This window comes from Rhododendron vialii, chromosome 9a (genome assembly GCF_030253575.1).
Source record: "Rhododendron vialii isolate Sample 1 chromosome 9a, ASM3025357v1".
In the NCBI taxonomy this organism is placed as follows: domain Eukaryota; kingdom Viridiplantae; phylum Streptophyta; class Magnoliopsida; order Ericales; family Ericaceae; genus Rhododendron; species Rhododendron vialii.
Window position 1 is genome coordinate 32,578,291 of NC_080565.1, and position 14,955 is coordinate 32,593,245.

Below are 14,955 nucleotides of genomic sequence, written 5' to 3' on the forward strand. Positions count from 1 at the left end.
TTTCTTAATTGATTCGCAAACATGGTTGCGGTTGGTTTAGTGGTCAAGTCCGGAAAGTTAAGAATAGCTCTCAGATCTCTAAGATCGAAATCTCTCAAGTATTACCAACTCTTCTGAAGCTAGTCTATACGAGTCCACAAAATTCATAAGTTGAATCAACAAAATTTATACTCCACAATCTATTTTTCAATAGAAATCATATATCGGGCCCGCAATACCCTAGGATCACGAGCCATGGAAATATGTCTGTAACATAGCAAAATCCAAACAAAAACTGTGTGTTACCTTCATCCAGGATCGGTATTTTCCGATATGGCCGTTACCCGAACGGTATTGGAATCGGAACGAAACTAGCTAGAGCAGTGAGGTTTCTGTTTTATGAAACAATAGTATGTACTGGCCGGTACAGTGCTGTATTGATATCCTTGGTGGCAACGGTATGACTTTTTTGCTATTGCATTCATTCTTCTAATGCGTAAAATTTCTTTCTTCAAATGACGAGTTATTCAAAAAATAAGTTACATTTAACTATTTTGATAAAGCTCTGGAAATGATTTTACTTTTTCTAATGGATTTAATTTTTTGTTCAAATTAACCTTTTCTCTTTTCTAATATTTATGTGGCTCAAAATTACAAAATTTGGAATTTCAACTGTTCCGAAAGAGCTCTTAATTATTTGTACACATTTTACATTTTTATTCAAAATTATAAATAATTTCTTGTCAAACTATATATAATCCTTGTCCTTGTCCTTAGAACCTTATTTGTAATCCTTATCCTTAGAACCTTTCTTTCAAGTTCAAAGGCCGAGTTTTTTTTTTTTTTTTTCCACTTCTTAAACCTGTTTCTCAAAGTCAAGCTTCAAATTGAAGTACGTTTCTGGATAAGTTGGGAGTTCAGATATTAATTTCAAATGAGAGCAGATGGTGTAACTTACGGAAAGTGTTTCTGAAACAATCCGTACTTTTGATATTGTTGATAGAAGATCTATGTCAGTTATTTTTGTAAACTAATGAGTAATGCCTTTTGAGAAAATCCTCTTCAGGAAGTTAGAGAAGAATTGCAATCTGAAATGGAGCAATTTAATTGTATGGTCCAATCACAAACTGTGGATGCCTAAGCCATTGCTAAGCATACATGTGAGGATGGGCGATAAGGCATGTGAAATGAAGATATTTGAATTTGAAGAATACAAGAAACGTGCTGAACGCATAAGAAAGCACTTCCCACACCTTGTCAGCATCTGGTTATCCACGGAGATGCAAGTTATTTACAGTTTTCTTATGCTTTATATCCTTTTATCTTATAGACAGAAAGACCCTAGGACCTGAAGTAGTAGAACTGGGGTTCTCATTCTTACATACAAAACTAAATATCATGATTTTTTTTTCTTCGCAAATAGTTACCAAATACAAGATTAATATGCTATAGCAAGGGTTTTTTCCACAATCCAACCCGAATCCAATTAAGGCGTGTGCCCTTATTCAATAACATAAGTGTCTATTCAAATTCAATCAACCTGTGAATTAATAAGAATCTTGAGAAAGTCTTTCATTAATCTATCGATATAGCAGTCCCATCCATCTATTTACATTCCAAACCCGAACAATGTTTATGATTCTTATGGTTGCCCATTTCCATCAATTACAAATGCAAAGAAACCTAGCAAAACCTTTGCCTGCTGAGCCTTTTTCCCTGTAATTTATTCGTTATTTAAGGAATTGTCTACCTCTAAACTATATTGCTCTATTTCTTTGATTTGAAACGCGCTGCCACTGATATACCCAGTGGATATCAGAGTTGCGTTCAAGTTTTCTTTTTAAATTTTTTGTGGCAAGGAACTCTAGTCAGGGTCTCTTTTGGCCCACGGCCCCCTACTGGATAAACTCTAGATATATATATGCAACAAACTAAAAGCCGGAGACTATGTTGCAAGGCAACAGGAACGGCTGGGGACATAGAGACAGATAGGCGAAATGACTATTCTAAAAAAATGGGGACACAGACACGGCATGGGACACCTCAATATTTTTTTAAACAGTTCTTTCAGGTATGCAAACCATCATTGTAACCACTACATATTTAGGTTTGGACTCCCATTGAATCCATTATTGAGTGATGGTGTATCCTTATGCACATATATATGCTGATATGCATGCTCCTTATATTACAATTTTTTGTAGGGGTGTACATGGTCCGGATTGGTCCGGTTCTCTAGAAAACCAGTAACCGGACCATTTTAAACGGTTCTAGGAAATTGAGAACCAGAACCTAACCAATATATGAGTGGAACCGAAACATAACCAAACCGCAAAACCGGTTCGGTTTTGGTTCGGCTCCGGTTCCGATTCTATCCAATTAGCATCCAAACCTATCACCGGTGTGTGAGAAAGAGAGACGTGAGATTGAAATTATAAAGACTAATCCGTTAAATAAGGTTGCAAAGAATTAAAAGAATAAGAAGGTAATCTATTAGAATAGAAAAAGAAGAAAGAAAATAAAAACTTTCCTCACGAATGAAATTTCATCTCTAAATAAAGTAAGTTTAGCAAAAAAGAGATTAACTTACCAAATTACACACATATATTTATTTTATATAATTATATATATTAGTTTTAAACAGTCCGGTCCGGTTCTAACCACGGTTCTTTAATTGAGAATCAATAACCGAACCAAAATTAACGGTTCTTATTTTTTTGGAACCATAACCTGACTGCAGAACCACAGAACCAGACCAAATATTACGGTTCGGTCCGGATCGGACCGGTTTTACGGTTCGGGCGGTTTTCTTGAACACCCCTAATTTTTTGGCTAAATACTATTGAAATTACAAGTATTTTGCTGTCACCCTACCATAGTGCCGTGTCCCCATGTGGGTCCCCAAGGTGTCCCACCATTAACAAATATTGAAATGTAATGGAAACATCACATGGCGTGTCCTTGAAGTGTTTGACACAGTTACCGTGATCTCTAGGGGTGTCGGTGCTTCACAGGCCACATTGGATAAGTCCGGTCTTTTCCGGTTGAAGTTGAACACAAACCCTTTGAGTTCCATTGGAGTTGTTTGATGACTTGATCATAGTGTGTACTCTTTTTGACTACTTTTGTATAGCTGTTGTGATCAAATTCTCATAGTAGTACTACTTTTCTTCAGGAAGTAATTGATAGATCGAGATCATACCCACAGTGGAATTTCTACTACACAAACGTGACATGCCAGGTGGGGAACATGTCAATGGCTACTTACGAAGCCAGCCTAGGGAGGGAAACCAGCACGAATTACCCTCTCGTGAATTTCTTGATGGCTGGGGAATCAGATTTCTTCGTCGGAGCCTTGGGTTCCAGTTGGTACTTTCTTATAGACGGAATGAGGAACATTGGAGGAAAAGTAATGGCTGGCTATTTAAGTGTCAACAAGGATCGGTTTTGGTAGCTAGAGAGTAAATATACATAAAGATGTTGGCTGGCGGTTATATGGGTGCGTATGTTGTAGTTTGTTTGTCACATGTATATGGGTATCCATTTTTGTAAATGTTCATGTATTTAGCAAACTAATGCACAGAAAATTAACGGTCAATGTTGTTGATGGTGCTGTACTTCTATAATAAAATGTGAAAATTAAATGCAGTTTCCTATGGTCTATTTGCCATTGCCTGGGTAAATGAAAGTACGAAACAGAAGTTAAAGAGATCCCTTCCCCTCGCTTTGTGTGTGGGTGTATGTGGAAAGCTGTGCATGTGTGTGGGTATGTGGGCTAGCAGCTTTGTGTGTGTGTGTGTATGGGGTGCTAGCAATGTCTATTGCTGGTGTTGATAGAGCTGAGTGCCATTTCCGGGTTTTGCTGCTGCTGCCATTCAAATGCTACGGTTAAAGAGATCCCTTCCCCTCGCTTCAAATTAAAAAAGACACCCTATCGGGTTGCCTTCCCGGGTCTCGCAGCTGCCTCATGATGTGCCTTGAAATGGCCCTGTCAGTGGGGCAATCCGCTCCCGGGATATCGATCGACTGCAAATAAAGAAAAAAAAAACACACACACACATTGGCTTTGTCAAACTTCCAATATCCAAGCCAACCGAATTGCATCAAAACAATGATTGAGACAGTTCAATTCAAAGGTATGAATTTGCAATTGAGCAAAAATGGCACCAAATAGCTGCCAAACCATTACTATTTTTGGACCTTTTGATATTATGAGTACTTTCGGATCAATATATATATATTATGAGTACTACAGTAACAATGGTCATTCTGGCAAATAAATTTCACACGAACAGGTGTACTTGCTTTTGCTCTTAGAATCTACCATTCTCTCGCGATCTATTCTTCCATCTTTCGGGGCCTATATTTCGCGTATAAGAGACGCAAAACAAATGCGGACTAGGGGACATTTGTTTTTTTGAACAAGATTAAATTGAACTCGTGATTTATTTCTTATTATTTCTTAAGGGCTTTCCAAGCTGTTTTAGGCTTCTAGCTGAAATTTTCCCATCTCCAGAGGGGGTCTAAATTGCTTTATCAGTTGTGGTTGTCAAAGGCTGAAGAGAATCGGGAGTACCTCCTATGTGATCTCGATGTGGGGCCACTACAGATTCCAAACAAATGATCCGAGCCGTTTATTAAATTTGAAACATTTTTTCAAGGCCCTCCCGCAAAAAATTAGCTCAATCCGATACCTAAAAGTACTCAATCTAATCATCTAACTTTTCATTCAACTTTGAACTTGAATGAAAACTTATATGATTAGATCGAGTACTTATAGGTATCAGATTAAACTGATTTTTCACAAGAGCCTTTGAAAAATGTTTTAAATTTAATGAATCATTTGGATTTTTTGTGTGAAACCCGTAGTGGGCCTCACATCAGAATCTGTGCACTTACGCCTTTACAAAGGATCTATTTGCATACTTACAGACACCCTTTCGTGAAAAGTCACGTCTTTATTAGACACACATTAAGAAGAATCACGTCTTTTGAAGACAATTAATTAGGAAGAATTATGCCTCTTACCAGGGCACCTTTTTGCATAGAGCCATATCTCCCAGTAGACATCAATTAATTGGTAAGGGCAATGCTCCTAGCTAGTAGGCACCCCTATGTTACACATCCTTTTCGAATAAACCAAACCAAACCAAACCAAACCGAGCCTTAAGTCCCAATCACTTGGGGTCTGCTACATGAATTATTTTCCTCCATTGAGCTCTGTCAAGGGCTACTTATTCACATAAACCTACTATACTCATATCGTTGCGCACCATAGCATCTAATGTCAATTTAGGACTACCCCTTCCCATGGCATTGCTACCCAAAGCTATCCTATCTGCTATATTAACTACTGCATCTCATAGTCTACGGTAGACACACCTAAATCACCTTAGCCTATTTTTCCTCAACTTCTCTTCTATGGATGCTACACTTATCATCTCACGAACCGTTTCATTTCTAATCTTGTCTCTTCTAGTCTTACCATACATCCACCTCAACATTCTCATTTCCGCTACATTCATCTTGTTCACTTGTTGTTTCTTAATAGGCCAACATTCTGTCCCGTAAAGCATCGCTGGTCTGATGGCAGTTCCATAGAATTTTTCCTTCAATTTTATGGAAACCCTCTTGTCACACAGTACACCAGTAGCGCTCCTCCACTTGAGCCACCCCACTTGAATCCTATGAGTCACATCATCGGCAATCTCTCCATCTCTACTAATGATTGAACCTAAGTACCTAAAATGATCACTCTTAGGTATCTCCTTGTCTTAGATCACTTTTTTTTCGTGCGCACTGTTGGTACCACTAAACTTTCACACCATATACTCAGTTTTACTTCTACTTATTCGAAAACATTTTGACTCTAATGCTTCCCTCCAAATTTCTATTTTCATAGTAACACCTTTTACGGTTTCATCTATGAGGACAATGTCATCTGCAAATATCATACACCATGGATATCTTCCTGAAATTGTCTAGTCAATTCATCCATAACTAAGGCAAAAGGGTATGGGCTCAAGGCTAACCATTTGACTCTAATGCTTCCCTCCAAATTTCTATTTTCGTATTAACACCTCTTACGGTTTCATCTATGAGGACAACGTCATCTGCAAACATCATACATCATGGATATCTTCCTGAAATTGTCTAGTCAATTCATCCATAACTAAGGCAAAAGGGTACGGGCTCAAGGCTGACCCTTGATGCAATCCTACAGTGATTGAGAATTCACTCATTTCCCCTACTGGTGAGCGAATTGCAGTGATGACACCTTCATACATGTCTCTAATCACATCGATATTCCCTTTGGTCACTCCCTTTCTCTCCAGAACCCATCATATGATATCTCTAGGCACCCTATCATAAGCCTTTTCTAAGTCTATGAAAACCATATGAAGATCCTTCTTCTTAATTTGCTCTGTGTTTTTCAGGAATGGCATTCAGGGCGGATATGGGTATTTCCGTACCCGATCCCCGAAACCGAAATGCTACCCATATCCGCCCCAATACCCGAACGGGGCGAAGAGAAATAAACCATAACCGAACCAAACGGGGTTTGGGTAATCCCCGAACCGATTGGGTAACCGAATTTGTAGTGGTATCCAATTTGTACCGGCCCCGCCCTGAACCGAAATAAAATCAGTCAAATTTTTTTTTCAAGCATTCGTCTTATTACAAAAATTCAACTAAAACATGAATTAAAACACAAATCAACCACAAATCAGCATCACATAACTAATAATATCGCCTACATCACAAATCGGTACCACAACAAAGCAAATCTAGGGGTGTGTGTGTGGGTGAACTACCAAGCCCTAATCTTTTTGACTAATAAATAGATGAATATGTATCAAGCCCTAATCTTTTTTCCGAGAAAACATAGAAATCAAGGAAAACAAAAGCTGGGTTTTCTTCAAAATCTAAACTTTATGAGGTTTGACACACCAACATTGAACTCTCAGATTTTTGGAACCTGATTGCAAGATGTAGACTTTAGGCAAGGATGAGAGTCGAGAGATAGAGGAAGACGGACAGAGAGAGAGAGAGAGAGAGAGATAGAGATAGAGATAGAGGAGAGAAACCTCAGATCGCCGACTGGAAGTCTGGAACAGAGTGGAGCAGTGGAGCTGTGGAGAGTGAGGCTAAAATGAGGCGAACAAAACCCTAAGTAGTGGTATGTGTGTGTATATATATATATATGTAGGGGTATTTTTGTAATTAACTTGTTTCGGTTCGGTTCGGGTATCTATTGAACCAAAATCGAACCGAACCCGTTTGGTTATCTCCCACCCTCCACCATACCCGCACCCACGGGGAATTTTTCGGTTATGGTTCGGGGAAAAAAATCGGTTACGGTTACGGTTCAGGTACCCATCGGTTTGGTTCACTTTGCCATCCTTAGTGTTTTTCTACCATTCTCCTTAATAGGCAGATAGCTTCTAAGGTTGATCTTTCAGGCATGAACCCAAACTGTTTCTTTGATACCATAGTCACCATCCTCAAGCGATACTCAATAACTCTTTCCCACAACTTCATCGTATGACTCATCAATTTAATACCTCTATAGTTGTTGCAGCTTTGGATATCCCATTTATTCTTATAGATAGGTACTAGATTGCTCATTCTCCATTCATCGGGTATCTTCCTAGTCATAATAATCTTGTTAAAAAAATTCGTCAACCAAGTCACCCCCAAGTCACCTAGACTTTTCCACACTTCAATAGGGATACCGTCTGGTCCTAATGCCTTACCCAGTTTCATCTTTTTCAAAGCTTTGACCACTTCGAACTTTTGTATTCTCCGATAAAATTCATATTCTATGTTCTCGCAAGGTACATACTCTTCCTCCCCACCAAAGCCTCCTTCATGTTTCTCATTTAACAACTTCTCGAAATACGACTTCCATCTATCCCTGATCGCCTCGGCTTTTACCAACACCACCGAATCAATATCTTTTATACACTTAACTTGAGAAACGTCTTTAACTCTCCTTTCTCGCAACTTGGCAAGTTTATAAATAATCTTTTCTCCATCTTTACTATCGAGTCTAGCGTAGAAATTCTCATAAGCTTTCAACTTAGCATCCCTAACGGCTTTCTTAGCTTCCTTACTAGCTTGTTTATAACCCTGAAATTTTTTTCCATTCCGGTCCTTTTGCCTTTTTTTAAAGCACTCCTTCTTGGCTTTTACCTTGGTTTGAACCTCGTCATTCCACCACCATGTCTTCTTAGAAATTGGACATTTTCCCTTCAACTCCCCGAGAATTTCTCTCGATATTCTTCTAATACCATCAGCTATGGTATTCCACATATTGTCACTATCGCCTTCCACTCCCCACTGTATTTCTTGAGACATTCTTTTCTTGAATACCTCTAATTTCTCCCCTCTTAGGCCACACCATTTAGTTTGTGGGCATCTAGTTTCCTTTCTCCTTCTAATGTTCCCCTTAAGACAGATATCTAATACCAAAAGTCTATATTGTGCCACTAGACACTCTCCGGGAATAACCTTACAATCCTTACATGTCAAGCGGTTTGCACCTCTAGCAAGAAAGTAGTCAATTTGGCTTCTATTGGCTCCGCTCTTAAAGGTAATTAAATGCTTTTCTCGCTTCCTATAGAGAGTATTCCCCACTATAAGGTCAAAAGCTACTCCAAAATCTAAAATCCTCTGACCACCTTCGTTAGGGTCACCAAAACCAAAGCCACCATGTACCTTCTCATACCCTTGCTTATGCACTCCTACATGGCCATTGAAATCACCTCCTATAAATAGCTTCTTCCCAAAAGGTATCTCTTAAACTATGTCATCCATGTGCTCCCAGAATTGCTCTTTAGTAAGATCATCCAAACCTACTTTGGGTGCATAAGCACTAATAATATTAACTATGCTCCCTTCGATCACAAGCTTAACTAAAATAATCCGATCTCCATTCCTCATGACTGTAATTACCAAATCTTTCAGGTGTTTATCTACTACGATACCTACTCCATTTCTATGTCTATCCTTATCCGTATAGTAGAGCTTATAACCTGTGTTCTATATCTCCCTAACTTTCTCCCCTACCCACTTAGTTTCCTAAAGACAAGCTATACTAATCTTTCTCCTAAGCATGGTGTCAACTAGCTCCCTAGTCTTACCTGTTAATGTCCCTATATTCCAAGTGGCTAAACGAATCCTATAATTCTGGGCTAGCTTCTTTACCCGTGCTCGTCCAGGTACGCGCGGGAACCCTTGCTCACTTATCACCACACCCGGGCGCAGGTGTGGCGCCCCTTGCTCATTTTTCGAAGCAACCGAAGGCAAGCACAACGCGTCGCTTAAAGGGAACGCCCTAGCATGTCTTGTTGTCATATTTGGATTCATGTCATAGAGATCTGATGGGCATTTTACATGCTAGTTGTCAGCTACCTAACGCACAACCCTCCTCCTTTATCCGGGCTTAGGACCGGCTGGGAAATAAAGATAAGGCTCTAAGCACAAACCAGGCGGAGTTCTTTAATGAGTGTTATAATTATTCATATAAAGTCATAATTCACTCATCCTCTCACCCATAAAGTCCGAATAAACACATTCTAATTTAATGATTGTTATAATTATTCATATAAAGTCATAATTCATGTAAAATTAAAGGTGTTAGGAAATTTCACAAAAATCAATCAAAATACAAAAAAGAAATTTTTTTTTCAAAAAATCCCAAATAAAAAACCATTTATTACGTTGAAAATCTATAACCTCGGATTTGTTGCCATGCTTGCACTCGTTGATGAACGGAATTGGCTATGTTCGTTGCACTTGGAGTATCCGACTCGTTGATGAACTAAATTGGCTATGTTCATTTTTTGCACTTGGAGTATCTGTAGTTATAAAACTGGTCGTGTCGAAGTTCCAGTCAGTAAAATATTCAGGCCGTGAAGTAACTGCACTAACTTCAATGTCTCCTGAAAGCATCGCCACTACACGCGGCATGGAGGGGCGTTGCTGTGGGGATGTCTGGGTGCACAAAAGAGCTACTCATTTTACTTCTTCCTCGTCAAATTCTAACAATCTAGCATCCACTAGCTCAACTTCACAGTTGTTTTCATGCACATGCCAAGCCTAAAAAGGAGGGAAGAAAGGAATGTAATAGAATCATGTAACCAGAGTGGGAAGCACCCATTCTAGGCTGGGTGAGAGGATGAGTGGATCAGATATTCATTGGTATTGATGCACGTTTTAACACCAAGAATACTAGAATTCAGTTTCAGAGATACAATAGTATTTGAAAAACTTAAGCGAAACATCCTAAAGTTTCCAAGATAGAATAGTCCTTCCTTCTTTTTAAAGAATTAAAAAAAGATGTAGCTGAATCAGTAACCACAGTCATAAAACAAACTGTACCCACAATCAAATATGCAGCCATTTGGAACTTTTCAAAGGATCAACAACTAATGAGTGCCTAAAAGAAAGTGAAACATACCCATTTAAGAAGATAGGTCTTTTCTTCTTCCAAGCTCGAGTCGGTATTTGGCCTTCCACTGACAATCTCCAAAGCTACAACACAAAAGCCAAACACATCGGACTTTTCTGTAAGTTGCCCAAGCATAGCATACTCAAGTGCAAGATATCCACTGCATCAGTAACCATTGAAATTTCATCACATGTAAGTTAATACTTCAGCTACAAATAGTACCAAAATAGAATATCGAAACCAATAACACTGAAGAATACATGGAGGTTGACTGCGGAGAATCCTACAATGTCCCTACAACACAGGTACTGATGTGGGTCATTTTATCATCAAAAAGTTTGGCCAAACCAAAATCAGAAACTTTGGGGTTGAGGTCAGAGTCAAGAAGAATATTATTGGCCTTAACATCCCCGTGTACAATGCGAAGCCGAGATTCCACGTGAAGATAAGCTAGACCCCTTGCTACACCCAAGCATATATCAAAGCGGATGGGCCAGTTAAGAAACAAACTTGTCTTCCCTGCTTAACAAATGCCAAACAGTTAAACGTTTCACTTATTCACCATATTCAGGATCTATAATTTACATTGACAGTAAAGGTGATGTCTTGTACCAAACAATGCTTGATCAAGACTCTTATTTTCAAGATACTCATTAACAATCAGTCGTTTGTCCCCCTTAATGCAGCATCCGTACAATTTCACAAGATTTCGGTGTTGAACAGCAGATGTTGTAGCAATCTCTGCAACAAATTGATCCTTTCCTTGGCGGGAGGCCACAGAGAGTTGCTTGACAGCAATAACCCTCCCATCATTAAGTGTTCCCTAGAGAATATGAAAATTTTAAAATTTTGAGAAATATTGTTTAGTCCCGACCACTGTTTCTGATCTGATGAAAAGCAAACATGGTATGGACCAATAAATCGTAGTTCTAAGCAAGTAATCTAGAACAGCAGGGTTTGTATTTTCCATGGTCTTGATCAATGCAAAAATGTGATGGTACAAGCTTACTGCTGCCATCTATAATGAATACAAAAGGGAAAAGCAGAGGTGAAGTGGCAATATTCAAAGGAGTCAGTCGATCGGTGCTATTTCATAAAAGCAATATGAAGTTGTTTCGGGACAGCCTTTCTTTTATTAGAAGGATGTTTACCTTAAAAACGGGTCCAAAGCCTCCCTGCCCAAGTTTGTTTGTGGGATTAAAATCTTCTGTAGCAGCCTTTAGTTCTGCATAACTAATAGTGTAGGACCTAACATCCATCCCTAGGAGCTCTGCAAGTACAGTTTAAACCAATGTTTGTGAATATACAAGGAAGTTAATACTCAACTTAGGTATCAATTACGCTTAAACGATGATCATTATCATTCTGTAGCACATTATTACTCCCTCCATCCCAATTTGTTTAACCAATTTAGAATAGAATATTTTATGGAACATAATTATTACACCTATAAAAGCTCAATGTTCCAAAAGTTACCCTCCAACAGTTGGAAAATGATTACTTTAACTCAAATAGTAAATTGTAAAAGGGGTATTGTGTAGCTTTTAATCCATTAGTTTTTAAAAATATACAACATTTTGGGACAATTAAAAGTCAAAATGTGCAAACAAATTGAGACAGAGGGAGTAGCGGATTATATAACTCCATCATTGGTACTCAGAAAACCAGGATTTAAGGTACTCATTGGTGAGAAAGAAAGGGGAGGGATGGGCTGTTTTATCATAGGATTGCTGGTTGGCTAGAAAGGGGAGTGTTTAAGAGAACATTTACACATAACTCCATCATATCTGAACGTGCCACGAATCACACAGAAAGCATTTAGCAAGCCTAACGCTACTAAGAACACAAAAATAACTAGCATAGGGCCAATACATCTAAAACGACATTACAAATAAACAATAGCAGAATCACACACGGGACAACAACGAATCTGTTGTGATGCAAAAGTCATAGCCCAATAACACACTCGGCTCACTATTTTCCTGAGTATTTTTACCTTCATCATCGTCCCATCCCGGCCCTTTTTGGCAAAGGACAAACCAATAGAGCACAAGGAAAGGTAGAAAGCTTACAACTCCAACAGGAACAACAATCCCCAAAATCAAACCAGTCTTACTCTTTTTGCCGGAAGTTGAGTTTTTACCAACAGTGGGGATGAAATCTGTAGAAAATCTTAGTCATAAGAAAATTGGAACTAACATTTTTAAACTTGCATCAAATATTTACAAAACGTATTACCTGGGATAGCACTGATTGCTGAAATAGAAGGTCCATATGTACCTTCAGTAGGTATACAACATGTCCCTTTACCAGCCCAAAATAGATGAATTTCAAGGTAGTTTTTTGATGCCTGAGCTCGGAAATCAATCTGAACAGCTTTGAAAGTGACCTCACCGGCCTCCTTTTTTATTTCGAAATCTTTCCAAACCAGATTCCCCTATAGTGAAGAGGTTGATAACTTAAAAACCAAAAAATAAGTAACAACTTAATGGGATCCCCTTGTGAAGCGAAGTTTCATAGGGTACCAATAAGTGATTGAATGCTATTGAATTACACGAGTGTCGATGTGTTGCATGTGTAGATGCATGCCCATGTGTGCGAATTTGGATTTTGGAGGGACTGTGTCGAAGGTTGAGTCGTTACGGGTTACCGCTTGACTAGTTTTTGGTGATCGACTTAGTTATAATGGAAACTGAGTGGTCCTATCGATGGTATGGGGTTTGGATGGAGAAGTGAAAATGGGTTGAGACATGGACGGAACCGAATACAAGTTAATTTAGTACAGGGCTACACCATAGGATTTCCAAATTCCAGGTTTCTACATTGCATCAAGTTTGGCAAGTGGCAAAAATTTCGACGACAATTAGCAAAATGGTTTCAACTTGAAACAAATTCAGTAATTTAGGGTCCACAGGGGAAAGTTCATATCCTAAGGGACAAAATTGGTAAGAAATCATTCTTAAGGAACCAACTTGTCACTACTCAATTGTTTTTGGAAGGTCCTTCTATTGGAAGCCTAAAGATTTGTTAATAAGCTAAACAAAAACAAAAATCACACATTTCAATACTTTTTTTTACACTTTTTAATCTACTTTCATTTTCACACACTCCTATACAATTTTCATACATTTCAATACAATTTTCCAATCTATAGAACAGCCAGCGGATTATGTTTTATCATTCTCCTCTAGCAAAAAACAACGTTGTTCTTCCAAATTTTTTGCTCGATATTTTTTTTTCTTAAATATAGCAGAGACAACTCTTCTCTAAATAATGACTCGGTAACATGGATCTTAGAAGGCTATATATATTGCACCTGCACCAGGTGATTCTATTTCGTTTTTTCCACCAATATTCTGTTTGTATTGGCGTAGTATATAGTGGTCGGCTGAAGTGAAACTACTAGAACTACATTTGAATCTATAAAAATTAGATTTATTCTTCTTTTGATGCGAATTTGGTACTATTCAATTGCATTATTACAACACGAAAACATTTTTTTTTTAAAAATACAAATTACAGATTTCTCCCCTCATGTTTGGGAAATTACAAAATACCCCTATCTCATAACAAATTTCTCTCTTGTCGTAGTCGCTAGAAAATTTGATGAAATTTTTCTAAAATCATTAAATCCTAATTATAATGGACCAAACTGTCTCTTTTTAGTTTGTGAAATGTTATTTACCACATCTTTGCAACCTTTTATGGCATGGTCCATTGTAATTAGGATTTGTTTATGTAACTCCCCGTCCCACATCTGAAATCTACATGGATGATCTTGGGCATATAACAAACCTTGTGGACTACTACTACTACCTTGTGCTTAAGCTTTTGGGTCATGTGGTGGCTTGTGGATCAAAATCAAGGTATTGGGCCAGTGGTCTGCTTGGGACGTTACAAGTGGTATCAAAGCCATCCATGTACACGACTATATGGCCTTGGAGTTTGGTTTGGTTTGATTGTTGGTTTGATTTGTATTGGTGATTATAGTGCTCAACCCTTTGCGAGGGCGCGAGGCTATAAAGTTGGGGAGATTGTAACACCCCGTCCCATATTGAAAGTCTACATGGATGATCTTGGGCATATAACAAACCTTGTGGACTACTACTAGTACTTTGTGCTTAAGCTTTTGGACCATGTGGTGTAGTTTGTGGATTAAAATCAAGGTATTTGGCCAGTGGTCTGATTGATCTCTTGTTTTCTATTGAAAAAGCAATCGCGGGTCCATGGATGTGTGGCAAGAGAGAGGGGGGGGGGGGGGGGGGGGGGGGGGCGGGGTTGTGTGGTGTCAGGTGTGGCAGTGCATGGTGCTCTAGTATTGGGGAGAGATCTTAGTTAAATTATTTTGATACTAATTACAATAGTGATTTCAGAATAAATGGTTTTGGACTGATATGAGTACATGAGGTTTATACATAGTATTTATTGGTGAACAAAGGTGAGTATTTTGAAGGTGTACTCATGGTATTGTTCTTGGAAAACAAAGAAATCGTTGGAGTTTCCGTGGGTGGATTGCGGTT

General features: G+C 38.5%; 1 protein-coding gene and 1 pseudogene across 1 annotated transcript; one reads left to right on the forward strand and one right to left on the reverse strand.

The window, feature by feature from the left end:
- The first annotated feature begins 923 nt into the window (after window positions 1–923).
- On the forward strand, window positions 924–3,608 carry LOC131301146 (uncharacterized). Its single transcript, XM_058327322.1, has 2 exons — window positions 924–1,265; window positions 3,155–3,608. The coding sequence occupies exons 1-2, from the start codon at window positions 1,020–1,022 to the stop codon at window positions 3,431–3,433; spliced, it is 525 nt and encodes a 174-aa protein (XP_058183305.1). The 5' UTR covers window positions 924–1,019; the 3' UTR covers window positions 3,434–3,608.
- Window positions 3,609–9,640: 6,032 nt separating this feature from the next.
- On the reverse strand, window positions 9,641–14,153 carry LOC131299805 (probable LRR receptor-like serine/threonine-protein kinase At1g56140; annotated as a pseudogene).
- Between the last annotated feature and the right edge of the window lie 802 nt (window positions 14,154–14,955).